This window comes from Tarenaya hassleriana, unplaced genomic scaffold (assembly GCF_000463585.1).
Source record: "Tarenaya hassleriana unplaced genomic scaffold, ASM46358v1 Cleome8, whole genome shotgun sequence".
Lineage (NCBI taxonomy): Eukaryota > Viridiplantae > Streptophyta > Magnoliopsida > Brassicales > Cleomaceae > Tarenaya > Tarenaya hassleriana.
In genome coordinates, this window is record NW_010970490.1 from 4,465,831 (window position 1) to 4,493,709 (window position 27,879).

At 39.8% G+C, this 27,879-nt stretch overlaps 6 protein-coding genes across 11 annotated transcripts; 3 read left to right on the forward strand and 3 right to left on the reverse strand.

Moving 5' to 3' along the window:
* Positions 1-264: 264 nt before the first annotated feature.
* On the reverse strand, positions 265-945 carry LOC104803016 (60S ribosomal protein L27-3-like). The gene has a single exon (XM_010526871.1). It carries the CDS (start codon positions 885-887, stop codon positions 480-482), a length of 408 nt encoding a protein of 135 aa, XP_010525173.1. The 5' UTR covers positions 888-945; the 3' UTR covers positions 265-479.
* A 1,265-nt stretch (positions 946-2,210) lies between these two features.
* LOC104803017 lies at positions 2,211-7,061 on the forward strand. Its single transcript, XM_010526872.2, has 5 exons — positions 2,211-2,565; positions 3,003-3,154; positions 3,501-3,557; positions 3,897-3,972; positions 4,251-7,061. The coding sequence occupies exons 1-5, from the start codon at positions 2,514-2,516 to the stop codon at positions 6,266-6,268; spliced, it is 2,355 nt and encodes a 784-aa protein (XP_010525174.1). The 5' UTR covers positions 2,211-2,513; the 3' UTR covers positions 6,269-7,061.
* Positions 7,062-7,579: 518 nt separating this feature from the next.
* LOC104803018 (protein JAZ13-like) lies at positions 7,580-8,322 on the reverse strand. Of its 2 annotated transcripts, none has more exons than XM_010526874.1 (3): positions 8,161-8,322; positions 7,955-8,045; positions 7,580-7,864 (listed from the first exon to the last, which is right to left on the reverse strand). In XM_010526874.1, exons 1-3 carry the CDS (start codon positions 8,307-8,309, stop codon positions 7,673-7,675), a joined length of 432 nt encoding a protein of 143 aa, XP_010525176.1. In that variant the 5' UTR covers positions 8,310-8,322; the 3' UTR covers positions 7,580-7,672. The 2 variants fall into 2 exon arrangements, with proteins under 2 accessions (XP_010525176.1, XP_010525175.1); XM_010526873.1 differs by having other exon boundaries at positions 7,580-7,867.
* Positions 8,323-10,472: 2,150 nt separating this feature from the next.
* LOC104803019 (membrane-associated progesterone-binding protein 4) lies at positions 10,473-13,323 on the reverse strand. Its single transcript, XM_010526875.2, has 8 exons — positions 13,089-13,323; positions 12,644-12,720; positions 12,465-12,536; positions 12,297-12,334; positions 11,797-11,840; positions 11,506-11,552; positions 11,181-11,355; positions 10,473-10,987 (listed from the first exon to the last, which is right to left on the reverse strand). Exons 1-8 carry the CDS (start codon positions 13,194-13,196, stop codon positions 10,820-10,822), a joined length of 729 nt encoding a protein of 242 aa, XP_010525177.1. The 5' UTR covers positions 13,197-13,323; the 3' UTR covers positions 10,473-10,819.
* Positions 13,324-13,380: 57 nt separating this feature from the next.
* Positions 13,381-17,301, forward strand: LOC104803020 (endoplasmic reticulum-Golgi intermediate compartment protein 3-like). Of its 3 annotated transcripts, none has more exons than XM_010526876.1 (12): positions 13,381-13,486; positions 13,966-14,106; positions 14,190-14,272; positions 14,775-14,850; positions 14,943-15,010; positions 15,277-15,373; positions 15,528-15,649; positions 15,752-15,835; positions 16,179-16,325; positions 16,534-16,642; positions 16,740-16,859; positions 16,962-17,301. In XM_010526876.1, the coding sequence occupies exons 2-12, from the start codon at positions 14,019-14,021 to the stop codon at positions 17,036-17,038; spliced, it is 1,071 nt and encodes a 356-aa protein (XP_010525178.1). In that variant the 5' UTR covers positions 13,381-13,486; positions 13,966-14,018; the 3' UTR covers positions 17,039-17,301. The 3 variants fall into 3 exon arrangements, with proteins under 3 accessions (XP_010525178.1, XP_010525179.1, XP_010525180.1); XM_010526877.1 differs by having other exon boundaries at positions 15,531-15,649; XM_010526878.2 differs by lacking the exon at positions 13,381-13,486 and adding an exon at positions 13,546-13,719.
* Positions 17,302-21,069: 3,768 nt separating this feature from the next.
* LOC104803022 (protein TIME FOR COFFEE-like) lies at positions 21,070-27,301 on the forward strand. Of its 3 annotated transcripts, none has more exons than XM_019201207.1 (12): positions 21,070-21,252; positions 21,365-21,880; positions 21,976-22,160; positions 22,247-22,556; positions 22,657-23,008; positions 23,106-23,151; positions 23,273-23,365; positions 23,583-23,829; positions 23,970-24,036; positions 24,140-24,206; positions 24,293-24,616; positions 24,713-27,301. In XM_019201207.1, exons 1-12 carry the CDS (start codon positions 21,153-21,155, stop codon positions 26,984-26,986), a joined length of 4,581 nt encoding a protein of 1,526 aa, XP_019056752.1. In that variant the 5' UTR covers positions 21,070-21,152; the 3' UTR covers positions 26,987-27,301. The 3 variants fall into 3 exon arrangements, with proteins under 3 accessions (XP_019056752.1, XP_010525181.1, XP_010525182.1); XM_010526879.2 differs by having other exon boundaries at positions 21,071-21,252; positions 23,559-23,829; XM_010526880.1 differs by lacking the exon at positions 21,070-21,252 and having other exon boundaries at positions 21,800-21,888; positions 23,559-23,829.
* Positions 27,302-27,879: the final 578 nt, after the last annotated feature.

A 27,879-nucleotide genomic window follows, 5' to 3' on the forward strand; every position in this document is an offset into this window, starting at 1 on the left:
GGATTCTAAGACATAGTTATCCTGCCGACCATCGGAGACAAAGAATCCCCTGTTCCAAAATCAGAGTCTAGAACCCAAAAGCTTCAACCTTTTTTTTGGGTCGAATGTGGCAATCCAAGCATCAAACTTTCCTCCCTCTCATTTCCCCCATGTCATCTACTTAACAAACAGTTTGCCTATGTCCCCTACTTTTGTAATGCAGTGCCAACTATGAACACATTTCAAAGGAACGAGAATTACTTCGCCATTGCATAATTCAGCTAATTCCCAAATAAAATAGGGCTTTTACCAACATGCCAATTCAGCTACCAATGGAGTCAGATGAAACGATGGATGAAGAACATCAAAATGCATTAAGTAGAGACAAATCCAGAAGAAAATTCAAAACTGTAAAGGTCTTCACCAAACAAAACAGGGATACCAAATAAACCCAAGCTCAATTCGATTCCGAAAAAGGCAAAACACCCATCATTTTTTATTCAGAACCTGAGCTTGGTGAAGAACCACCTGTTCTTCCCGGTCTTGAAACGCTCCTCGAACCTGGCCTTGGTCTCCTTGAGAGCAGTCACCTTCTTGTCCTTGGACTGGAGCGCGTCGAGGGTCACGACGTCCTTCAGATCCACATCGAGGGTGTAACGAGTCGGCATCAGGTGCTGGTAGTTCACGAGCTTGACGAAGCACTTAACCCTAGATTTCTTTGCCGTCTTCTTCGCCGAGTCCTTGCGGATCACCTTTGCGGGGTACTTCTTGATTCCGGCGACGAGGCAGTGACCGTACGGCTTCTCTCGGTTGCCGTCATCGAAGGACCGGATGATCACCGCCTTCTTGCCGGCGTACCGACCTTGAAGGAGGATCACGGCCTTGTTCTGCTTCAGAAACTTAACCATTTTCCCCCCTTTCTCTCTCTCCGTCCGATTCGTCTCTGTGGCCACAAAAACCCTAAGGGCAGCTCCAGTGAGATTGGCACCCTTTATAGTATCCCAGAAACCCTAGTGATGGCAAATGCGTAATATCGGGCCGTAGTTTAATGGGCTTGAAATTATTTGGGCCTAGCCTGATGCAAGGCCCATGTTCCTTAATGAGCATTACTTCAAATTAAACGTCAATTTCTTAATAGAAAAATGGAATCATATAACTTGCTTAGTGATGTATCTCGAACTTGATGTTGATTTTATTTTATTTTTTATTTTTGTTAAATATATATAGTTCACCTAACAAAATCCTAGTAGTCATGAGTTTATAATAAAAAAAAATTAAAATTTAATATTGACTTCCTCTGCCACCATCCTCATGACTTACACGCATTAAAATTTCATATAATTACATATTTATAATTAGATATTTTCCGAATATATATAAGGAAATACGAAAAATAATCGAATTGAATTGAAATCAAACTAAAATTGGGGTTTAAATTTGATACGAACAAATTAAAAGACAATATGTTCCATGTCATTGAGAATTGCGTTTTGGACACGTAAATTCACATAATTTCCGATTATTAGCATACGAAACCACCAAAAATAAAAGTCATGGTCACTACTACTAGTGTTTAAGAATGATATTGACCGTCTCAATTTAGGCCGTAATAAATAATTTGTTTGGCCATATGTGTATTTAATAATTGTTTTTTTTTTGTATAATATTTAATAATTGTTGCCATGTTCCAAAATAAGGCTTAGAACTATTTCCATTGTTTTTAAAAAACGGAACCAATGGGATTGAATTCGACCGACCATATGAAATCAAGTCACATGGACCATATCACTTGACTATGCATTTACCTATTTTTATATTTTGTATGCATTTAATTTTTATCTTTTCATTTGAGTTTCTTACAAGTAATGGCCTAACCCCCCAATAAAATAAAATAATCCTTGGAATCTTCTGAGAGGGTCATTTAATTTTCATTGAGTAATATCATTTACCTCTCTATAAGAAATTAAAAGTACAAAAAATTACATTATTCACTATACAGCATAACATGGTGATAAGAGCCTTAATATTCAATTATTTCATTTAAATTTAATAATATATACTGTTAAATTGATGGAAAAGTTATGTGAGAAGAATTTTAAAAATGGAATAAATAAAGGAAAATAATAGTAATTTTAACAACAAAAAAAAAAGAAAAAAATAATAAAAAGGAATATTTTAGGGGAATAAAAAAAAGGGCTGATTTTTTTCTCTCTCTTTCGGCGTGGTCATGTGTCAATGTTGCGCACAGCGAAGGCAACAGAACCCAAAAAAAAAAATACTAAGCTTTCTTGTACCTCTCTCTCTCTCGGAGAGAGATTTCGTTCGATTTCCTGTGTTACTTCTCGCGTTTTCTCGGGAAATCGCGGCAAACCGGAAAATTTTAGCTGATTTACTCACCCTTTTTGTCTTTTGTTCATCTGTCTTCTCATTGACAAGTGCCTCTCCGAAGAAACGAAAACCCTAGAGACGAGGGCTTCGATTACAGTCCTGGGTTTTCTTTGCGTATTTCATTTTCTCGTATTTTCCAGTTGAGCATGGAGAGATCCGATTCCTGGGATTTCAACAACTTCGCTCGGGCTTCCTCAGGTACGGGGCGGGAGCCTTTGTCGCTCTCCGTGTTTGAAATGGAATTAGTATTAGGTTCTGTGTGTTTCTGCTGCGAAGCTGTTCTTGGATCCGGTTTGTGAATGTTTAGATTGGTTCATGGGAGACGAGAAAGTGAAGGGTTGCTGGTTTTGCTGCTGATTGCTGGTGGAATATCTCTGCTATTGTATGTTGTTTGAATCTGGTTCATGGATTTGTTGGGTTCGTGGTTTATTTTCTGTCGTAGGGTGGAAAATCGCTTCTTTTTCTTCTTTTTGCCAAGAATTTATCCATTTTGCTGTGAATTTGCTATCATCCCTGTATCTCATTACATGTTATCCACTAAATTCGACAATGACCGTGTAATGTCTCTGAGGACAGAACACTTTTGATGTGTTTGAAGCAACGGTTGCTGAATATGGTCTTATTATCTTCTGCAGATACTGCACTCTTTGATGCATCCCAATACGAGTTTTTTGGTCAAAATGTTCTGGAGGAAGTGGAACTGGGCGGTCTTGAGGATGAAGTGGAGACCACTCCTGTTCCAGGATATGCTGATGATGATGAGTATCACTTGTTTGATAAAGGAGAGGTATTGTGCTTCACTGTTACAATGATGTTTTGAGAATATACTAGAGAAATCGACATCTTTTATTGAAATAGAAACAATTTTCTACCTGTTTTCGCGTTTTATATACGTTAAGATTCGGCAGTAGGCTGATATAACCTCAAATGAATGTGTCTTCGGTTGGTAAAGCAAACTATTTCTGTTGGAGTTTTCTTATACATTAAAGAAGAATGAATTGCAAGGTTTTCATTTGTCTTTGAGCTTGTGTTCGAAATCGTCTTCCCTCTGATCTGCATATAAAGGCTTTTTTCTCTAGTCATGACTCATGTATTCATTGCATCTAACAACGATGTATTTGTATTGATTCCAGGGTGCAGGTTTAGGATCTTTGTCTGACATGGACGATCTCGCGACAACTTTTGCAAAGGTCAGCGTGTTCTTCAATTACGGTCATGTAGATGATTAGCTTGTGTTTGAAGATACGCAACTGAGTATGATGATCTTGTCATGGTTGATTACTGTCCCATGGGCTTTCATGTAGCTGCTGATCTCCCTTTTCTCTAGACAAGCAAACCCTTTAACTACTTGTCCAGCTAAGAAGCCTTAAAAACTGAAGAGCTTGTCCTTCGAAATTTGATGGTTTATGGCTGTGTGATAATATGCCTGGGTTCTGCTTGTGCAGCTGCCTTCTCTCAGTTTTTTTTTCTTTCACTTGTTTTCATATGAGTTATCCTATACTTATTTTATCTTGTTTTATTTTATGCAGTTGAACAGAGTCGTTACTGGACCCAAACATCCTGGAGTTATCGGCGATAGAGGATCAGGGTCCTTTTCAAGGGAAAGTGAGTTAAATTCCCCAAATCAACCTCTTTAACGATTTCCAGGATATTTTGAAGTTTGTTGTATTTCCTGGTCTTTTGTTCCTCTCTATGAGCGGTGTGTGCCTATTGAGCATGAACGAACCATTAATCTTTATGCCGGTGTGATAGTAGTCCTGAACCTTTTTTGTGCCCAAAATATTTTGGTCCTTAATTTTGTTTCCTTGTTTAAACCGCCCATTTTCTGATTCAAGAAATATTACATTCGGGATTAGCCATTTCTAAAAGTCAACTATCTCCAGGTTCATCTGCTACAGATTGGACTCAAGATGCAGAGCTTTCAAGCTGGTTGGATCAGCATATGCTAGACGAACAAGCTCAGGAGGCTAAGAGATGGTCCTCACAGCCACAATCATCTGCCCATTCGAATTCTTTGTACAGGACATCCTCCTATCCTCAGCAGCAACCACAACTGCATCACTACAACAGCGAACCCATTATTGTACCTGAATCAGCTTTCACATCTTTTCCTCCGCCTGGAATCCGATCTCAGCAGGCTTCACCTAACCATCTGCATCGTGCTCCTTCTCTTCCCGGTGGAAGCCAATTGACCTTATCTGCCCCAAATGTTTCTCCACTGTCAAATTCTAATCTCCATATGACGGGATTGTCACATGCATCCCATTATGGTGGTAATTTGGCAAGATTTGCCTCTGGTGGACCTACATTTGGTAACATGGGGCAACCTCATTGGTTCAGTGACTCTGGCCTCCTACATGGGGATCATTCTGGACTATTACATAGTCTGGTGCAACAACAGCAACCTCAATTGCCCCCTCGCAATGGTCTTCTGTCCTCGCATTTGATTTCCCTTCAGCAAAGGCAATCTCTAGCCCATCTTGCCGCCTTACAATCCCAGCTGTATAATTCTTATCCTTCGCCATCACATAAAGGACTGTTTGGGGCTGGCGAAGTTAGGGAGCGTAAACATAGGCCATCTCATAGAAGCCGAAAGAACAGAGGCATCTCCCAAACGGCGTCAGATATATCTAGTCAGAAAAGTGAGGGCGGATTGCAATTTAGATCAAAGTACATGACTTCAGAAGAAATAGAGAGTATTCTCAAAATGCAGCATTCCAATTCACACAGCAATGACCCATATGTCAATGATTATTACCACCAAGCTCGTCTTGCTAAGAAGTCTGTTGGATCAAGAGCAAAACCTCAGTTCTACCCTTCTCACCTGAAGGAACACCAATCTCGCTCCCGTAATAGTACTGAACAGCATCCGCAAGTTCACATTGATGCTCTTGGAAAGATTACTCTTCCTTCTGTTCGTAAGCTACGAGCCCTCATTGAGGACTCTCCTCCTGGATCTAGTGATGGAAGCGCGGATCATAAGGGCTCTGAAAAGCATTTGGAGCAGGAACCTCTGGTCGCTGCTAGGGTTACTATTGAAGACTCTCTTGGAGTTCTTATTGAGATAGATGACATCGATAGGATTTTGCAGTTCAACCGGCCCCAGGACGGAGGCACTCAGCTCAGGAGAAAGCGGCAGATCCTGCTGGAGGGATTAGCCACATCACTTCAACTTGTTGATCCGTTCAGCAGAACTGGTCAGAAAGCTGGGTTGACTGCAAAGGATGATATCGTTTTTCTACGCATTGCGTCTCTTGCCAAGGGTCGAAAGATGCTTACAAAGTATTTACAGCTTCTTGTCCCAGGTAGTGAGGTTGCCCGGATTGTTTGCATGGCTGTTTTCCGCCACTTGAGATTTCTATTTGGTGGCCTTCCCTCTGACACAGCATCAGCAGAGACAATTGCAAATCTTGCCAAGGCAGTCACAGTTTGTGTTCAAGCCATGGACCTCCGAGCACTGAGTGCTTGTCTTGCAGCAGTTGTGTGTTCTTCAGAGCAGCCACCTCTTCGTCCCATTGGAAGCCCTGTGGGAGATGGTGCTTCTCTCGTCTTGATATCTCTTTTTGAGAGGGCTGCCGAAGTACAGGTTCCTCATGTCAACCATGGGAATCATAACGACGGTCTGTGGAGAGCCTCATTTGATGAATTTTTTACACTTCTCACAAAGTACTGCAGGAGTAAGTACGAGACAATCCGCTGTCAGAACCAGGGGAATGCAGATGTTATGGAGCTAGCCATAAAGAAGGAGATGCCTGCAGAGCTTTTACGGGCAAGTCTCCGTCATACCAGTGAAGAGCAGAGGAACTCTTTGCTAAGCTTTGGTCGTAAACCATCGCCCATCGGCGAGTCCACGTCCCATGGAAGGGGCAGTCAGATCAACTCTGAATCTGTGAGGGGTTAAACAAGAAGAAACAAACAGTTTGCATCTATGCTCACTTCCCGTTTTCTGGGTAAACATTCTGGGGAGGTGGAGATGGGCAGTGGACTCGGGGGACAAACTGTGTGAATACAGTACCTGCTGTGGGTATCTTTCAAAGGGAGAATACAGGTGATAATGTTTTTAGATTCTGCTTTGTTTTTTCTCTTTTCACTTGGTTTCTCTTCTTCTTCTTTTTCGTTTCTTGGCGACTGGACCAATGCTGCTGGTTTGATTGTGTATTTATGATGATGATGGGGAAAGATCTGAAAGTGGGGAGTTGGTTGGTTACTGGAAGCAGTGGGCTTCCGGGGAGCAGTATTTTGGGTGCTCTGTGTTGAAAACTCCTTAGAGAGAGAAGTAGGACTCTTTAGGCTTTAGGAGTTTGGGAAAGGTTAGTGCTTTGTACAGAATGTTGATGCTGATGATGCTGGTGATGACCCTTTCATGGAATCTCCCGGGACTGAAATTCTCATGCTCTCTCTCTCTCTCTCTCTCTCTCTCTAGTAGTGACTGAAACAGCAATGTTCCCGGAGAGAGAAAGTGTATCTTTGACATGGCCATGAAAAATACAGAAGAACGGGCGGTGGAGGCTGAACTTCTGCAACTGTCTCCGGTAGCTGACAGGTTGGGTTTGAGGGAGGTGGATTTTTATGTTTTTTTTTTATGTTTCACCTTCATCTTCATGTCTGAAAACTGTGATGATATGGGCATGTAATAATAACTGGAATGTGCAAAACTCTCTTTGCAGAAGAAACTCTCTCTCTCTCTCTCTCTCTCTCTCTCTCTCTCTCTCTCTCTCTCTCTCTCTCTCTGTGATTTATCAGTTCATGTTGAACGTTGATGGAATGGGAATGGTTACTCTTGGGATGAAATGATATTCGTCTCAGTAAAAGGGGTAAAAGTAAATCTGTCAAAAGTCTGTATTATCAAAGCATAGCAGGTGTTCAAGAAAGTATCAAGCCTTTCATTACACGTGGATTTTATATACCAATAAACTGTTTATATAGGCTTCCAACTAATATATGGTACAATTTGTACCATCCATATTAAATTCGAAAAGATATTTCGAGCATTTCACATAGATTCAAACACAAAAGGGTACTATTTTGAAGATTTGGACATGGACTTTAATTCCAATGGATCAATCGATCAGTCCCCAACTCTGAGGAGCTACTTATCCAAATGAAAAACGGGTCGGCTTTTCCTCAAAAGATTTATTTATTTATTTTATAATCGGATATAAAAAAAAAAAGAAAGAAAGAAATATACTGTGAAATCTATCCGAAGAAATAATTCATATTAACTCAAAAGATTTATTCAAGAAACGAACAATCTAACTATAGAACAACTCAGCATATATTAATTCATATTAAATAATAATAATAATTAGAAATTGGGAGATGAGGTGGAAGATGAGCAAAAAGGAGCGAGGGCCTGGCCTCTCTTCTTCCTCTTCTCCAAAAACCTCTGCAGCGATCTCTTCACCCTAAACCGTAACGGAGATCCCACCCCCACTAACGGCGCTCCTAACGCCGTTACATCACTCCGCCGGTTCTCCATCTCTATTATGGCCCTTATCTTCTTAATTATACACCATGCAAATAAAAAAAAAAAATCAATACATACACTTTGAACAGATAATTCGTGATACGATCAAATAATATATACCTGGAGCTCCTCGACGTCGTATACGCATAATCTCCCGTTGTCGAGAGCAATAATCTCATTGGAACGTACGTTGAACGACGGATCTGTAGCCCTGTAGAGATCAAACGAAAGCTTTCAGGACTGAAAAAGAATTGGTAGAAACTTTTGGGGTGAAATTGAGCAAAACTGAAAATGATGGGGTCGGATTAACTATAAACTAAACTCACATAGATTCCCGGCGGCAAGACGACGCCGGAAAGTCCACCGGAGATAGCCGGAGATATATGTATATGTCTAAGCTGCAACGATACCTAAGTCTCTGCGTTATTTTCGTAGAGAATATAAAGTTCGGTTTGGAACTTCGGTCGATGTCCATATATTGGAAGGAAGAAAGAAAGAACCCTACTTGAAAATACATGCATGTGAACGAAAACAGCACGTGGGAAATAAATTATTTGCCTTGTGCTCCACGTTTCAAAAAGGGGGTTAGATTGATTTTCTCGTGTGTTATGTTATATCTTTGTCTCGTTAATTATTTGCTTTTGACGAAATGTTACTTTTTTAAAAAAATCAATTTTTTTGGATAATCGAGTGTATTGGGCCGAGGTCCAAACTAATTATGGAATCGAATACAAATTATGTAATTAGAATATACGACCATCTTCTCAATTTGAGGTTTGAATTCGGGACAAAACATACGTTTTGCATATCTGTTTCACAGGTTGAACTTTCCAAATTGGATAAAAAAATTCAATCTTAGTTTTTCATTCGATTTTTTTTTTAAATTTAGAGGAAATTTAAATTAACAAAAAGTTTTTTTTGTGGGTCAATTTGACGTGTACTATCATCATCAATGTTCATAGCAACTTGGAGCATATGGTGGAGTACGTGTGTATATGTGTATATATATATATATATATATATATATATATATATATTATAGCTGTGAGAGTGAATGTGTCAAATTGTACAATGGATACACATGGGATTGAGTAGAAAGAAAACGCATAAAATTATTATAATTCATGTTGTAAGCGTGGATGTCTTAGGTGAATTTTGATGAATATTTGAGGCATAACGCATATAAATGAATATAATTAAACTTCATACACATAAATAAAAATCAGAATATATATTCACTCCGAAAATATAAGAACAATCAAGGCCTCATTAAATTCCATTTACATCTATACGTTTATATCTCTGTATTCAAACTTTGAAAAAAATTATTCGACAGATCAAAGTCTCCCTCTGGATACGGTTCAAATAAAACACGTTTAAACTGTTGATAATGTACGTTTTAAACCGACAATAGATTAATTAACCCCGTATATAACCAACTAACTATATTCAAAGTTCTTCTACGTATAATTTTTTTTTAAAATTATTTAATCAAAATGGGCAAAACGAAAACAACAAAGGGTTGGCAGCGAGAGACTAATTATATGCAATAATTCAAGAAATAATTGAATCAAAATTCAATGTAAATAAAATAATAAAAAAGAGCCTGGTTAGAGAGGAAGCAACGAATTAAATCAAGACACGTGAAGAACATGCATGCATGCCATCTCCCCGCATGTTCTGCATCTTTTGTTATATATATATGTTTTTATTTTATTTTGTGAAAGAAAAAAAAAAGACATAAAACTCGAAACGAAAGCCGAAAGGTGACTTTATTCGGACAAGGGAAGTGAAAAAAAAATTGCAAGTACATACCTAACTGCTCGATGTTTAATCTTCTTTTAGTAAATTTTTAACCTTCACCAATTATTATTTTATTTTTTGACATCGACCGTCCTTTAAAGTCTTTCTCAATGTACTTTCCACGTCTTTTAACTACTAATCTCCGCAATACAATTTTCTTCACAAGTGACCACAAAAGTCTGACCGATTAATTAATGATATAAAACTTTGATAAAACCTTGTGAGAAAAATATGGATCTTGTGTTCATAAAGGAGAGAATTTGTGCATTCATGTGTGTACCCCATGTGACATTGTTTTTGTTATGCCTTGGATTATTAAGCATTGCATGTAGGGGGCACATATTTTCGAGTTTTGATTATATTTTAGTTTAGGTTTATATTTCTAAAATTTCATTTTTTTATATCTATTCAATTTATATATACGTTGGAATTCGACTTAAATTAAAAAAAATTCATTTTAAATTTTCATTTCCAATATTTGGTCATAATCGAGTTTTTAAAAAAATCCTATCCAATTGGTTTTTTTAATTGAATTTATTTTTGCATAACCGAATCCAAATATTTATCCTAATTATATGTTATGCCATGTCATTTATTGATTTTAGTACAACTAAAGGGTGTTGCCTTAATCTTCAATACACCAAAGTGTGTGTGTATACATATATATATATACATATATAGTTGCTAATTGAAGAAGATGAAAAAACCTAGCATGGAAAACGTGAAGTGAAGTGGTAAAACGAAGAAAAGGAGGGAGGCAAGGCCCAAGTGGGTGCTTTGCGAGCCGCAGAAGCAGACGGCTCCTTCCACTAGAAAATCCTATAAGAGCAGTTAATGTTTGGATAATCACTCGCTTTGCATTTTTAGCTGTTTGACATTTACTCTCTCCAACTAACCACAAGAATCAACTCCCATTTAAGACAAGACCTTAACACTAGCTAGCTAGTTAGTTTAGTTACCACAAGTAGAAGGAGGAGTCTGTGATTGATTATGGCAGAATGCAAGAATGAACAAGAAAGACATATATATACACATACATATATGTATATATCCTTTTTCTGGTCATGCGATTAGCTCTTTGCAGTAGTAACAAGGCTTCAAAGAAGCTTAGAGATGGAACTTAGCTTATTACCAGATTGGTTTTTGGCATGACATCCTTCTGTCATCTCTTAAAGCCTTCAGTCACACCCTGCATGTCTTGGCAAGAGGGTCACATCCTTTGTATATTTCCAAACCGGCCTGATCGAGCTGGTCTTCCTTAAAGCAAGCGCAGCGTTTGCTCATTTGACCCGTCAACGCTATTTCTAGAGGTCTTTGCACCAACCTCGGCACCCCAACATCACACCAGACCTGCATAAAGGTTCCTCTTCTCACTGATACTATAATGTTCATGTTCTTGAATCTTTTTTATGGATTTTGCTTTTTAGATTCAGAAACATAAATCACTGTCTGAATGATACATTTTTCCATGGTGTAGGCATGGAAGTGGAGTGTCGGGGCAAAGACCAAAGTGGGGTTAGAGATGGGAAAAAGTACGATATACCTCCCCGCCTTCATCTTGACTCCACTGTGAATTGCAGTTAGGTTGCTTAGCCTCTTCGATCTTCTGTTTCTCCAAGAGCTGTGCCCCTCTCGAGGCTTTTGCTTCAACTCCTTTCAGATGTTTAGTGGGATTTCCTTGGCTATCGTAATAACGGCCAACAAGCTTTCCGACATATCTGTTATCGGAAGAAAAAAAAAAATCTGAATGCTGCTGAAAAGATGGCGTTTAAGCCAAAGAACAGAGCATTCTCAATGGTTTTGATTTCTTTTTTAGTTCTTACTCGACATCAGATTTTCTGTCTCTGTGAATAAAATAAATAACTTACGTGTAGGTCCTGATGTAGAAATCTCGCCAGTCGACAACGCTCTTCACCTATGCAGCAAATATTTTAATCAAGAGTAGATGAAACATGTGGATTTCAAGAATATCAAACAAAACACACTACTAGAACCGTGTTAATGCAGTGAAGGTGTTCTCGAAATTCCCAAGTTGATCGGTTTCTATGAGAGTGATAGATATGAAGAGACGTAAAGATCATGGTACCATAGTCGGACCCAGAATGTCGCATGCATTCCCACGTAGATATAAGATATCGAAAAAGAAAATGAAATATCACCTCACTGCTTGATAAACCACGCAATGAATCTGTGAGTCCGTCTCCTGCACAAGAAAAGGAATTATATAAACAAACTAATGAAACAGATGAGAATCTTCACAGCAGTCCCTAGATGATTTGGGAGTTTGAACAGATTTAAGGGGTGTTCTGCCGCGTCATCTACCGCAACTCAGCTCCGTACAAGTTTAAAACACATGGGTGCTGGCATTTTGACATGGATGTTTCCCTAACAATGAAGTGTGCAAGGTTCTAACTTGTTTAATCACAAACAAAGACGACCCATGAGGATAAAATGTCCTAAAATATGAGGCACCATACCTTGGCAAGAAGAGGAAATCTAAAGATCTACTTCCTTAAGAGATGTTACGTCACAGTCAAAAGTTGCTCATAAGAGAAAGAAAGATCCGATCATGGCAACCACAAGGTACAGTTTTCGTTTCTTGGACGAGTTATTCAAATTACAGGGCATCCGATGGAAGGACGAAGCAGAACTTTAGTACCTGTGAAATTCCCAGACACAAACGCACGGGAAGCATCTCTGAGCTCAAGGAATTACAGGACAAAGCTTCCATCAGTAAGAAACTTGCAAAACTAATATCGGGGAACAGAAGAATTTATAAGTGCTTTTATGAGTAATGTTTCCACATATTTGATCAAAGAAAACAAACCTTCCAGCAAAATGGTTGTAACCCCCTCCACTGCCATAATGCGACTTTCCTTTCGTCACATCAAACACAGATCTGTAATCGGATATAACAGAGAACTCGTTAACATGTTGTAGTTCTTTGGGATTAAATGTGTAAATTCTCACCAGACTTGAATCTAAGTAGGATGAGAGAAGGCTTACCCAAGAATCCCTAAACAAATAGGTAACTTCTCATCAGTGCCATTGTACAATGCCAGTTCTTCAGCGGTGAACAACCTCTAGAACCAAAGGGCAAAAAATCAGAAACCACTTGGATATAGAAGATGCTCCAGACAAAGACCTTCAACCCTAGACATAACTATGTCACTCAAATTACCAGAGTGTTCTTCTATTTCAATGGGTTTAAACTCGGAACCTCATCCTGGGCAAGCATCAAACATTATTCAGACAAAACCCCTTTGATCGAAACAACCTTTTTCGAATCTGATACTATCATAAAATGCACAAATGAGAGAACAAAAGCAGGAGAAGATGATTGCTTTACTCGCGACATCAGAGTAAAAAACAAAAATTTTGATCTGGAAAGTACGGAACATAAAAAAGAACAGAGAATTCACGCAGTTCTAGAGTTTTACAGAGTGAATACCTCGTTGGATGGAGACCTGAAGGAAGATCTGAAGTAGAGAGCGAGGAGAACGACGAGCACTGTTATTCCGACAAATGGAGATAGAAAAAATCTCCTTGTCGGAATCATCGATAGATCCGATTCGCCTTTGTTACGTGGAGAATCGAAAGGCAGGATTCAAGGATCCGAAGATATCTCTGAATTTTTCTCGTGAAGCTCGGTGGTATTCTGGGCGCACTTGAAGAATGTGTAAATAAATTATGGGTACTCAATTGAAATGTTTGAAAACGTTAAGGGTGCGATTTATAATTTTAAAAAGACCGGAAACAGACGCCGTTTAAACATTGCCGAGCTTCGTTCTCGTGTGTCGCACTCTCTCTCTCGGCCACGCTTCATCCAAGATCAGCCTCAGTTTCAAAGTACAACTTCCTCTCTTTCGATTCATCAATTCAATCTCCATTTGTATGATCTCTCTGAGCATCCGATGTAGAGTTTTCTTCTTCCATTTAAAAATAATGAGGAAATTTTCCCTCTAGGGCTGGTGGAGATCATGCTGTAAATCTGATTTCGATAGAAATTAGCTGGGTAGAGATTATTTTCGCGAGGAAAAAAATTCCCCTTTCTCTCTCGTTGAACCTGGTTGATTGATTAGGTATTACATTTGAGAAAGGTTTTCCGAATATCCTGCTTGTATCAGCAATCTGTTTGTCTGGAGCGAGAAAGGGTTTTGAGGAAAATTGGGGAACTAGGGTTTGACTGTGATGGAAATTGAGAGTTGAAGGGTCTATTTTCTGCTAAATTTTCATCTGGGGATTGCATGGAATTGGGATGTCTTGTTCGTGAACTTGAAATCTGGGTTATGTTTTTGTGTATCTGATGCTGGTTTATGGTCTGATAGGATTCGAATCAATAGTGAGCGTAAAAGTCTTTGATTTCGAAGAAGAGAGGAACATGGGTGTGAAGCAGGCTCTGAGGAGCCTTGATGCGTTTCCTCGGGCAGAGGATCACTTGCTTCAGAAGACGCAATCCGGTGCCATCGGTAGCGGATTTGATTCTCTCTTTGCTTTGAAATCTTGATGTGTATTTGCAATTTTGAGTAATGAATCGTGTTGTTTTTACCAGTGTCGGTTATTGGCCTCGTTGTAATGGTCACTTTGTTCTTGCACGAGCTCAGTTACTATCTCAACACAGTTACAGTTCATCAGGTATGTATTCAGTTCGGACAGAATCTGTTTCACTGCCCTGGCTTTGTCTTGTAACTGCTAAGGATATATCCCTTATCGTGATCGTCTCTTCTGTATGCCTTGTGAAGTTATGAAGCAACATACATTACATGAAATTATACGCTTTGTTTGTATGTCTGGATGATGTGTGAGTGACAGTATTTTTGCACTTGCTGTCTCTTTGAAATTATACGCGTTGTTTGATTAGTGGAATCAAATAAGAGCTCAGGTTTAATTTCACCAATTTGGTCAGTTGGTTAATGGTTGATGTGAATGGTATATATTCATCTTTCTCAAGATCATTATCTTGTCAGATGAGGTAATGCAAAATAGGATTAAGACTCTCTTGCCCTATCGATTCAAGTTCATTGATAACTTAGTAATTGGACTTTTTTACAACTTGATATAGTTCATAAAGCTTAATAGCTTACTCTTCATTTGGATTTATATATCTGATCTAATCAAAATTGGTTTTGGATTCTAGATGTCAGTGGACTTAAAGCGTGGAGAAACTCTTCCAATCCATATAAACGTGACATTTCCTTCTTTGCCTTGTGACGGTAACTTTTAAGTCATCCATTTGATTATTTATATGTTCTTGTTTTCATACCTTCTGATGGGCTTCATCTTTTCTTTCTTCTTTGTTTTGTAGTATTGAGTGTGGATGCTATCGACATGTCGGGCAAGCATGAAGTGGATCTTGACACAAACATTTGGAAAGTAAGATATTGGCAGATCTTTTTCTGTTAAACCCTAATCCATTGTGTTAAGATGCTCTGTAAAATCCTGAGCTTCTTCATATTACTTCTCCTCTTCAATCAGAATAACACTAAGGCATTACCGAAATTGTATGTAGTGCATCATAATTCCTATGCATGGATAACCTTGGACCGTCTCCATATCCTGTTCTTTATCGGGCTCACTTTAAGTAGTGCTGAGCTTCAATCATATTAAGCTTTTTTCTGACAAATTATGACTATATGCAGCTCCGTCTCAACGGCCATGGTCATATCATTGGCACGGAGTATATATCTGATCTTGTTGAAAAGGAACATGATCATTCATCATCTCATCACAAGCATGGTAATACACTTGGCTTCATGGAACCTCCCCTGATTTGGTACCTTCTGTGGTTATCGTTTCAATAACTTTTGAAATAACATAAAATCGAACTGTATGGCGGTTCTATGTGGATGTTGAAATTTGTTTTAACATGGTTTTGATGTGCTCACTGAAGAAGACGGGAAAGAAGAACATAAGGATCATACCGAAACATTCAATTTTTTGGGATTTGATCAAGCTGCTGAGAAGATGATTAAGAAGGTGAAGGAAGCATTGGAAAATGGAGAAGGATGTCGGGTATTAAATTTTGCTTTTGTGTTAATACGGTTGGTAATGTTCCATTAATTAATACCTTTCATGAAAATGGAGGCTCAATTCTTCGGGTGAATAATTTTGCAGGTCTATGGTGTTCTAGATGTTCAAAGGGTTGCTGGAAACTTCCACATCTCAGTGCATGGCTTGAACATTTACGTTGCTCAGACGGTTGGTATCATTTTTATCTTCTTATATTGGAAACCTTTTTACCGGCATTTAACTGTGAAACTTCAATTCATGGGATAAGTTTTATGAATCATCTTATGATTTTCACATAATCATTACATTTTATTTTACTAGTGACAGTAAAAGACCAGACTTTAGAAACATCTATCATCTCAGAACTCAGCATAGCTTAATCTAAAGGATACAACTGAGTTAGATAGAGAAGCTACTTCTTGGTTTTCCCTGTCTTAATCTTTCTTCCTCTGAGATTAACAAGAAATTTCACATGCTAATATTTTTTTATCATGTAACTAATTAGCACTTAATGTCTTTACACATTGAACAGATTTTTGGAGGGTCCAAAAATGTAAACGTGAGTCATATAATTCACGACTTATCATTTGGGCCGAAGTACCCCGGAATTCACAACCCACTCGATGGCACAGTGCGAATTCTGCACGACACAAGCGGAACATTCAAATACTACATAAAGGTTTGTTTATCCGAGTCTTTGTCCCTGTCCCTGTCCCTGTCCCTGTCCCTTTCGTCATAACGATGTATCATGGCTATATGTATGTTATCCTCGGGTCCGGTGACGATATAGTATGCATTCTGATAGATTAGGGCGCCATCCATTTCTTGAAATTCGGTGTTTCTTGTATAATGTTCTTGTTCTTGACCTTCTTTCTGCTCTGCCACAGATTGTTCCGACAGAGTATAGATACCTCTCAAAAGAAGTTCTGTCAACTAATCAGTTCTCTGTGACGGAATACTACTTGCCAATGAGGGAGTTTGACCGTACATGGCCAGGTTTTTTACGCCTTAAAACCCTAAATCCATTCCTTGTACCTGCAGATACCATTGTTCTGTTTCTTGGGGTGATCTTGATTCTTTTCTCTCTTTTTAGCGGTTTACTTCTTATACGATCTGTCGCCAATCACGGTGACAATCAAGGAAGAACGTCGTAGTTTTCTCCATTTCATCACCCGGCTTTGCGCTGTGTTGGGCGGTACATTCGCTTTGACGGGTTCGTTATCTTTTACATCTGCTTTCCCGAACTTTTCCTGAATTGAAATATTGAGAATCTAAGGCATCATTTCTTGTTCCGACCGTCTTATCTTTACGACAGGAATGCTGGATCGTTGGATGTTCCGTTTGATCGAATCACTCACGCGGAAGCCGAGTTCAAGAAGCATACTCAAGTGAGTGAACGCACCCAAAAAAAAAAGAGAAGCCGATCATAGAAGTGTACACACACACACAATCAGTCCAAGATTCTCGGAGGGGACAGAACATGAAAGAAGATGCGAAACTCAGTCGATAACTCAGAAGATGCAGATTTCTTGTAACTTTTTGTGCATTTGAATCTTTTTAGCTAATGTGTTCTTGCATTATGGTTTTAGGTTTACGTTACATTTCCTAAGGATATGCATGCATATATCCAATGGGTTATCCGATTAATTACACAATTGAGGATTTAGTGTGACTCCGACCCAGATTCGAATAGTCACGAATCTGAAATTGGTGATAGAAAATCCGAAAATACAGATTTGAAACACATATATCAGAAATATATATATATAGTCACCTAATTAAATATAAAAAAAATAGAAAAATCCCAACAAAAACTCTATATTTTTTTCTCCTCACAATTTAAACCCTATATTTTTCTTTTGATCGAAAAAAATCTTATACTTTTAAAAATTGGCAAATAAATTTCTATACTATCCTTTGAACGAAAAAAAAAATAATTTTTAATGATGACATGGCATCCTAGTCACATACCATATCATCAACTCTAATATTTAATAATATTAATTAATAAAAAAGATAAAAAATAATATTAATAAAAATAAAATTTTAAAAATTATACATATTCATATACATATATATCACACATACATATATAATGAAATGATATACATATATACATATATATAAACATATGTCTATACACACATATGTACATATAATACATATATATGTATAATGATTTTTAGAAAAAATACACATATAACACATACATATAAAACATATAATTATACATATATATGTATGTCTATATAATACATATAATTATATGTTTTATATGTATGTGTTATATATGTATTTTTTCTAAAAATTATTATATATATATATGTATTATATGTATATATGTGTATATAAATATGTTTGTATATATATGTATATATGTATATCATTTCATTATATATGTATGTGTGGTATATGTGTATATGAATGTGTATAATTTCTAAAATTTTATTTTTATTAATATTATTTTTTATTGATTAATATTATTAAATATTAGTGTTGATGATGTAGTATGTGATTAGGATATCATATCATCAATAAATATTTTTTTTTGTTCAGAGTTTTATTTGCAATTTTTAAAAGTACAGAGTTTTATTTACCAATTTATAAAAGTATAGAATTATTTTTATCAACAGAAAAATATAGGGTTTAAATTATCACGGAAAAAAAATACTGGATTTTTATTGGAATTCCCCAATTAATCATAGCAAGTAAATGTCAAAATAATGGCGTAACAATATGTAATATTTTATTTTTTTTTGGTTTGGATTCTGACATTTTTTTAGTTTTAAAAAATGTAGATCACTTCGAATAGATTAAAAAAAACTATTGAAATGCACTGCATCACGACATTATGACAACAAGCTCTGTCCCACTTTTTACGACTTTTTTTTTCCTACAATTATTTTTTTATTATATATCAGTATATCATATAAGTTTGTATATTAAAAAAATCGTTATGGATCTCGTCCACTTTATTTAATCAAGACTAATAGAGCCGTTTTTAATATTGTTTTTGCTCTTGGAATATTGTAGATAAGTTTTAAAACATTATCTTCTACAAATTCAAGCAAATACATCCTATTTTTTAAATAAGAAGTATTTTAATATTTTTTTCAAGATGTTGGATGAAGAAATTTAAGCAAATACATCCTTGCATAATTTCTTTCCTTGTATAATATTTTAAAGCCCTATATGGTATCTAAAAATATTATCTTATATATTTATTTATTTTCTATAAATGAGGATTCGACTTTATTTTACCTTATTTTCTCTCACAGAAGGTAAATACAAAAGAGCATACAATTTGCCGTGGTGCGCCCATGGAGGATTTTTTTTTAATGTACAGTATCTTCACATACAATGAATATATTATAATTTTCAAGTAATAATAAAATAAAAAATTAGCTGCACTGACCTAATGTCTAAATCTAATGATATCTTAATATTAAATTATTAAAAAAGCAATTTAACTTTATTGTTAAAAAAATGAATAGTAGAAATTTGTCTTTGACGGCTAGGGTTAAGCAAACGGTCACTGGATTTGCCACGTAAGACAAATGATTGGCCATCATATGCCACGTGGCATTTCATTTTGTAATATATTTACCATAACGATTAAAATATACACAACAAAGCCGACAAATCCATTCCGTGGGACCCATTTATCATTCGTGGCATATCGTTACACGAGAATATTTAAATCGTACGTACCCTCGTCTGTCGGTTAGGTGACGCACCTCCACGGACGTGTAAATCACCCGACGAATATTATCATGCCACGTGGAAGTAAATGGACTGTTTCGCGGATCATCCGTGAACGGCCCGTGAGGATATCGCTCTCCTTTGCGTTTAGAGATATTTACACGCTTCACGACCACATGAAAAGGCGAAGGAGCAGCTTTGACAAAAACAAGATCCAAGGCGACGAATAAGGAGGAGAGAAATTCCACGTTTCGGTCTCAGCTTCATCCACGTGGCAATATCCCTAAAACCACGTGGATATGGTTTCTCATACACGCGCCATGTAGCGTGTGGAGCTTCACCGCTCTATTTAACCCCGCAGTTAATTCTGACCATGCTTCTCGGTTTAAAATTAAAAGATTTATATTGTAAGTGGGACCCATCCACGTCACTAATCGCCAAAGTAAAAAACCAAACGATATTCTCAATATATATATATATATATATATATATATATATTATATGCTACATTTAGCATATGATCTAACCATGCACCTTTTTAGTCGGTGAAAAGATATTATTACTTGGTTATATTTAATCGTTAGGTTTAGTTTCCATTTTTATGCAGAAACTCTGTTCCATGCGTAAAATATAAATAGGGAGACCAAAAACTATACGATGCCGGCTACGTGACTACGGGGCCCACATTTTGGAAGTTCAGCGACCGCGACTCGAGTAAGGGGTCCCACCATTTTTCCCTTCCTCTGATCGGAGCCGTTGATTATTTCCCATTTCAACGGATCAGATCAATCGGTCGGGTGCCAACTCGGACCCCCTTTACGGGATGACGCTTTCTTCCTGCCATGTCAGATGCGAGAGAGAAAAGACGACGGAAAATAAAATCAACGAATCCAACGGCTAATGAGGCTTCTTGGTTGACTAAACAGAAGATCTCAGCCCTCCATCCTTAATTAAGAGTTAATTTCGTTATTTTTTTTAAATTACGTGGGGTCCTTCTTCCTTACTTTGGAAGCATAGAAATTAGTTCGCCCCTCCCTATTATATTATATACTCCCATCAAATTATTATTGGTCCCAAAAGCTAAAAAAATAAATTTTATTATTTTCAATCCGTTATATTTAAAAAAAAGGTATGTGACAACCGGCAATAGCCGGTCCACAACATCTTTTCAGATATGTTTTTATTTAAAAATATTAATATTTTATGAACTATATATATATATATATGTGCGTGTACGGTCTTTTTTAATCGAGATATTTTATTAGTATTATTTGTTATTTTGCTCGTTTCATACCATCGTCATTGTGGTGGTCTCCAGTTTTATTATTATTTTATATCCTCGTTACAGCGAAAAAATATATATATTATTACGTTCAACAGGGTGACACGTGGCAGACCCTTAAATTAACGGTAACAGTACGAAATAAATCTCCAGATATTACATTATGATTTTATAATAAAAATTTGCAGATGCTTCATAAATAAAAAAAGAACGTTTCCCCAAAAAGAAAAAAAAATATCAGGTTTATTAAATTTATCCGATAGTTCTTTTAGGGAGGGCGAAAAAAAAGAAAAAACTTGGAGGGTCCAGATTTAGCCACGCTGGCTATATAGATAATTAAGGCCGTTGGATCTATCCACACCGACGGTGGATATTGCGGGAAAGGATTTATGGCAGGAGATATGAGCCGTTGATTGTTTTCGATACTGCTTTTATTATGAGCACAAATAGAGGAGATAATGGGAAGCGAGTAGAAAGAGTGCGATTAGGGAAGAAGGAAGCGAAGCGCAGAGAGAGAGAGAGATGGATAGAAATAGAGAAGCTCGAAGAGTAACCATGGCGGCCGCCGGGAATGGTTTGTCTCGACGGAGGTATAGAGCCGGAAGTTTCCGGGACTCTCCAGGTCTGTTCATTGGTTCTTGGTCTTTGTCGAAGTTTTCTCCAGATCTGAGAGAAAACGGGTCTTATTTCGTCATTTCTTTGACGATTTTGGGCATTTTGTTTGGGTTTTGCAGAGGATGATGGTCCGGTGGAGTTTCCGGAGGTGGCGAGGCTGAGAGATAGGGGACCGAGTGGGAAGAAGGATCGAGATCGAGATCGAGAGCGTGACAGAGATAGGGAGAGGGAGAGGGAGAGAGAGAGAGACCGGTTTAATAGTCGGAGCAAGAGGAAAAGAGGAGACCGGTTGATGACGATGTACGGGAACATGGACGACGGCGGCGATGAGAGCTCCGAGGAGAGCATCAACGACGACGAGGAATACGACGACGGGGGAGGAGGCGGAGGACCACCGTCTTTGGTGAAGATGCTCCCGCCGGCGAGTAATTTCAGTACGACCTCGTTGTCGAACCACCACAGCGGTGGTGGTAATCCCCACCAGAGGAAGAGCTTTCCTCCGGCGAAAGTTTTCAGATCGTCTCCTTCTCCGGCGTCGACGCCGTCTGCGGCTGTGGCGATATCTCCGATTGTGCCGTCGTGGAAGGCCGCCGACGAGATGATCGGCGTTTCGGTTCCGAGAAAAGCCCGGTCAGGTAGAGAGGTGGAAAATTTTCGATGACAGTGTGATCTTCACAAATATATCTTTTTTTTTTTCTTTAACTTTTTTTTGTTGTGTTTTCGGTTTCAGCATCTACGAAGAGACCGCACGAGTCGTGGGCATCGAGCGGTGGCGTTTTCGCCGGTGGAGAGCAAATTCACCGCCAAGTCTCGACGTCTCCGGCGAGGGTCAGTCCTGCTTCGATGCTAGCTTCACCTTCTCCACCAGCTCCTCCGTCGCCATCTTCCTCCAGCGTTTCCGCCCGGAAGAAGATTGTCAGTATCTCAGTTTTAACTCATCTTCGTCTCCATCTCCTTCATCTTCTCTGTTTCGATTAATGGAATCTATCTCTGGGTCACAGTCTTCGGCGCCGAAACAGAAGCCACTGCCTCCCAAGTCGTCGTCGTCGTGCAAGCCGTCTTCTCCTATGGCGGCTCAGGACGAGATCGAGATCGAGATCGCGGAAGTGTTGTACGGCATGATGAGGCAGCCGATGGAACCGTCGAAGCAAGAAACCGCCGTGAATGAATCCCGAGATGCCGAAAATGTCAATCCCGGTGCCAAATCAACGGGAGACCTCAAATCTCCGATCTCCAACTCACCTTACATTCTTCCTCAGTCCTCTGTCACTCTCGCCACAAATTCTAGCTCGTCTAATGGGTCGGCCACCGGTCTGTCATCTCTGGCTCTCTCGATCTGCCATTCTGTGATCGTTTCATGGGTTTCTGATCAGATTTATGTCCGTACTCCTTTTCTGTTCACTTATCGCAGCTCCCAAGAGGAAGAGGCCGAGACCCGTCAAATACGAAGACGAGAACAATTCCGTTTTACCATCTGGTATGAGTTCCATCTCCTCCACCGTAAAGGCGGAAGCCGATGCTCCTTCGAAGATTTCAGGATCCACCGAAGAAAACAGCTCCGTATTGGAGTCGACGAGTCCGGCAGGCATATCAGCTCCTCCGCCACTGAAGGCGGATCGAGGAAGCAAGCCGTCTCTAGAATCGAGATCTATGGTAAAAAAAGATAGCAGCTTGACCAAAGATGAATCTGTATCAACGAAGATGGAAGGTTCCTCTGGGGTTAGATCCGATGGCGACGGCGTTGTCACCATAGCCGCTAAAGCGTAAGGAAACAAGATTCTCTGTCTATTCTTCTGTGGATTTTTTTTCCTCCTTATTATGGTGCTCAAGAGGCCGTTTTCTCTTATTTTTGTCATGTAGGATTTTGCCATCCCCGGAAAAGGAGAAGTTAAAGATAGATCTGATGGTGGGTTTTATTTATTTATTTAATTAAATTCAACATTTTTCCCGCAACCCCATAAAAAAAAAGTTCCAATTTTTTTTTTCTGATTTTCGACGGTTCTCTGTTTACTCGTTCATAAATTCAGGCGCCACCGCCGGCGAGATCGTCACCGGAGAGAGATGGAGAGAAGAAATGTGTGGTGATAGAGGTTAAACCTAAAGCCACGGATGTGGAAACGGTGAGTGTGGGTCCTACTGCCCTTTTTTTTGTTTGTTTTGGTGATAACGGAGGATATCCATTAATGATTGTGCTTTTTTTTTTCTCTTTCTATCTTCCTTTTTCTTTTAATTAAATTTGGTTTCGGTTCCTCCTTTATCTTCCCCTATTGTGATAGTGGGTGATCTTTGTGTTGTTTTTTGGTATGACAACAGGAAAATGCTAAGCCTCTACCAAAGGAAAACGACTCCAACGCTGAGAAATCGGGATGCAAGGAAGATTCTTCGATCCGGGAGCCTGATGGGAAGAAACCCAGAAAGCTGGAATCTGAATTCCAGAAATCAGAGATGAACACAGAACTCAAGCTTGATCTGGAAACCCCCGGAGCGAAGACTGTCTCCACTACTGGTTTGGGCTTGAACAAGTTAAATCACCACCATGTCCAGAAGCAGACACAGCAGCAAATGCCCTGTGCCGAGAAAGCTGGTAAAGTTCTGCCTTTATGATCTTCTTCTCTGTATCAAGAACCAAAAAGGAAAAAAAAAAAGCTTCCTTCTTTCTTTTGAGCTGCTGTTTTTTTGGTGTTTTTATTCATTTGGGTCAATCTTTTTGTTCAATTTTTGCAGCTCAGGCGAGTCATTTGCCTCTTCACATGTCAATGGCTGGTTGGCCTGGAGGCCTTCCTACAATGGGGTATGCTCGGGTAACTTTACAAGTGATTTAGTAATTTTTTTCCCAAGCTACTCTTTTTTTTCACTTCCTGAAGTTGAAAAAAAAAAACTCCGGATATGGACAGATGCATGGCACCTACACAGGGAGTTGTACCAATGGATTCAAGCTCTTTACCTTCTGCAACAATGCAGGTTCTTGTAGTGCCTTTCACTCCTCTGCGCCCCGCTGACTTCTCTTCCCGGTTCTTTTCTGATTCTAATTCCATTGATATTTACAGCCTCCCCATTTGTTTTTTAATCAACCGAGGCCGAAGAAATGTGCGACTCACTGTTATATCGCCCGGAACATTCATTACCATCAACAGTTCATGAAAATGAATCCGTTCTGGCCAGCGGCAGGCTCAGCATCGCTGTATGGTGCAAAGGCCTGCAATCCGAATCCTGTTCCATCCACTGAACTGCAAGGAAATGTTTTGGGTAGGACTGCCAATTCGGCATCAGATAAGAGCTCTCAGTCTATTAATACTACCTCGGAAACGAGCCAGAGGACTCAGATATTGCTTCAGCAAGCTTTGCCTCCAGGAGCACCTAGTAACATCTTGGTAAAGTTTTCGCCTTTCCTCCCAGGTTTCTCGTACTATCGAGCTTCTTTTCCGTAGATTTTGATCGTTTCTTTTGGGTTTTTTTTTTGGTTGTAGCATGGCCCAGCATTTATTTTTCCATTGGGCCAGCAACCGCATGCTGCTTCTGCAATAGCCGCTGCTTCTGTCAGGCCGCCGGTTATGAGCGGCAACACAGCTTCCTCTGCCGCTTCCGCTTCTTCTTCCTCTGTGAATGGCTCTGCCCCGGCCCCCCAATCTGGAGCCACAACAATGAGCTTCAGCTACCCGAACATGCCGGGCAATGAGACTCAGTACCTGGCTATCCTGCCGAACAACGGTTACCCATTTCCAGTCCCGGCCCACATTGGCGCACCACCGCCTGCTTACAGAGGAGTGTCTGGGCAGCCGATACCGTTCTTTAGCGGTCCATTCTATTCCTCTCAAATGATCCATCCTCCTCCTCATCTTCAGCCACAGCAGCAACAATCTGGTCAGGGACAACAGGGCCAAGCTTCTAGCAACAACCAGATCACATCCCTTGCCTGTGGTTCCTCTGCAGCACAAAAGCAATTCCAGAACCAACAGCAGAGGCCTCCGATGAATCCCGGGAACCCACAAGGTTTTCCAACTTCGAAGGTTCAATCTTCTCAGCCTTTAAGCTTTCAGCAGAGACAGCAGCAGCCGCCAAGAGAAAACACGACTCAGCAGAGTGGAACCGCCATGGACGATAGCCCGTCAACTGCTGATAGCCGGCTCACTCGCTCCAATGTTGCATATGGCCAGAAGAACTTTGCTATGCCGATGCAACAACCAACGAACTTGGGTTTGATGAATTCAGCAGCCTCGGGTGGTGCAGTGGCCGCCAGTGAGAAGAAACCGCAACGGCAGGGGTCCAAGGCGTCCGATGTGGAATCCCTTCAGTCTCAGGCCTATGCTATGGCGTTTGCAACATTCAACGGGGCTAATCCTCCCGGTCTTAATATGCCTGCCATTGCTCAGAATCATGCTATCTTCCATAGCCTCCCAGAGGCGGCGGCGGCAGCAAGGCAAGGCTATCACCAGGTGATGGCAGCTGCTCAACCGAAAATGAACTATAATCCACCTGAAGATGGAAAATCTCGTCGTAATGCCACTGCTAATGCCATGGAAGAACGGAAGACTGGAGGAACAGGAAAAACAACTCAGTCTATTGCTTTCTCTAGTAAGCCAGATTTAGCCGATGAGTCTGGTTCCGAGGTAACGGGTAGTGGTGCCATTGATAGCTCTGCTGGGCTACTCAATCTTGGGCCTGCTCCTCCCCGGACTTGCACCTCTATGCAGAACTCTCACCACCAGCAGCAGCAGCAATACACCATTTATCTCCAGAAGCAACAACAGTATGCCACTGCTGCAGCTGCAGGTTCTGCGGCAAAAAGCAAAGGATCGGTGACAAGTAATGGAAGTGTTTTCCCAGATCACCGTGTCGGAGGCAAGTTTCTTAATGCTAATTCCGGGTTTCCTCAAAATCATTCTCAGTGGAAGAACAGTTCCTCCAGGACGAACCCGACCCAGGTACTGCCATCATCTGCTGCTCCGTCTCTAAAATCCGTTGCTCCGAAACAGCAAGGTCGGCCTCAGCAAGGGCAGATATCATTTGCGGGAAACTCTAAATCTCTGATGTCTGGTCCACCAATACAGCAGTCTCAGTCCCCTCCGATGCTAGTCGGGTCTCCCTCTACCTCTTCCGTGTCCAAAAACGTGGGGAGCCCGAGAACAACTACATCGGCATCATCGCAGCCATCTAAGAACCCTCAAACAGCATCGGTTCATAACTCATCAGCATCATCTGCATCAGCAGCGAGCGGTGGGAGGAACGGGAATGGGAATGGCCCATCTGTACTCGGTAACCCTAATGTAACTCCCCCGGCCACGTCGGGGGCTGGGTCCAAGCCCCAAGTTCCTCCACACCAGCAGCAGCAGGGTCAGCTTTTCTTCTCTAACCATTATATCCAACCACCTCAACAGCAGTCTGTGAGTGGATATTACCTCCAGAGACATCAGCAGCAGCTACATGGCTCGTCACCCGCCGCAACAGCTCATTCCCAGACCCCCCCAGTTGCCGTCTCCAGCACGACCATTACCCCAGCCACATCTGACCCTGCTAAGGCCATAGCTGTGGCCGCTGCAGCTGCCATGGCCGCTAATAACATGAAAGGCGGGAACCTGGCAGTCACCAACTCATCGGGTCCGTATGGTTCTGCTGCTCAGCTGCCACCACCCGGGAAGACGCATCATCAGCTCGTTGTTCCGCCCGGGTTCCCTTATGTTCATGCTGTACCCTCTGCGGTTCCGGTGAAACCTGCAGACCAGAAGCAACAAGCCGGTGAGTGAAATAGACCAAATCCCTAAACCCCCCTTGTTAATTTAAGCTCATCGAGAGACAGAGGGCGTGAGCGTTGAAGAGGCAGAACAGAAGGCTTTGGAAACTAGGACAGAGCCTTCGGATGTTTGCTGTTGTTACAAGGCAAGCATCAGTCGGCAAGAAAAGCTGGGAGGAACACTCCCCAGAAAGACCCACGAGAGGACAGAAGACAATCTTTCTTTTTGTCTTGGTTTTTCAAGAACTCTGTACAAGTTATAGTATTCTAACAGAAACGAATGGTAAAAGCTTTTTTTTTAAATTTTAATAATATTATTATTATTAAATCTTTGTCTTTCTATAGCCCCTCCTCCACGTGATGGATGGACCCACAGTTAGTCGGATCTCCTTTTGGCATTTTCTTCCCGATTAATGTAGTCGGATCTCCTGTTGGAATTGGAAAGAAAAAAAAAAGGAACTTTTCTCTCTCCATTATATATATATATATATATATATATATATATATGCACAAATTATTATTATTTTTTTGGAATTAAAAACTATTTTTGTGCAAGTGTGAACGGAAAGGAAACATGGGGCCCATGCACTGCCAAAAGTCGGACCAGAGCGTCTCACGTTTTGGTCAAGTGCACCTTGATATTACCTTTCCACTTATATATATATATATAATTCTATTTTGACCAATAACTATATCTTTTATTATTTTCTCTCTCTCTCTATGTGACATGGCAAAATGGTAGTATTTTTGTCTACACATTTTAGGAGAAAAGTCAAGTGCTGACGTGTAAATCGTTTTCTTTTCTTTTTTTGTTAGTAAGGTTTAAATCTTTTTCTTTTTTCTGTCTACCAAATAATGGATTTTTATATTTACTCATGAATAGTTAACAAGCAATTGCGATGGCTT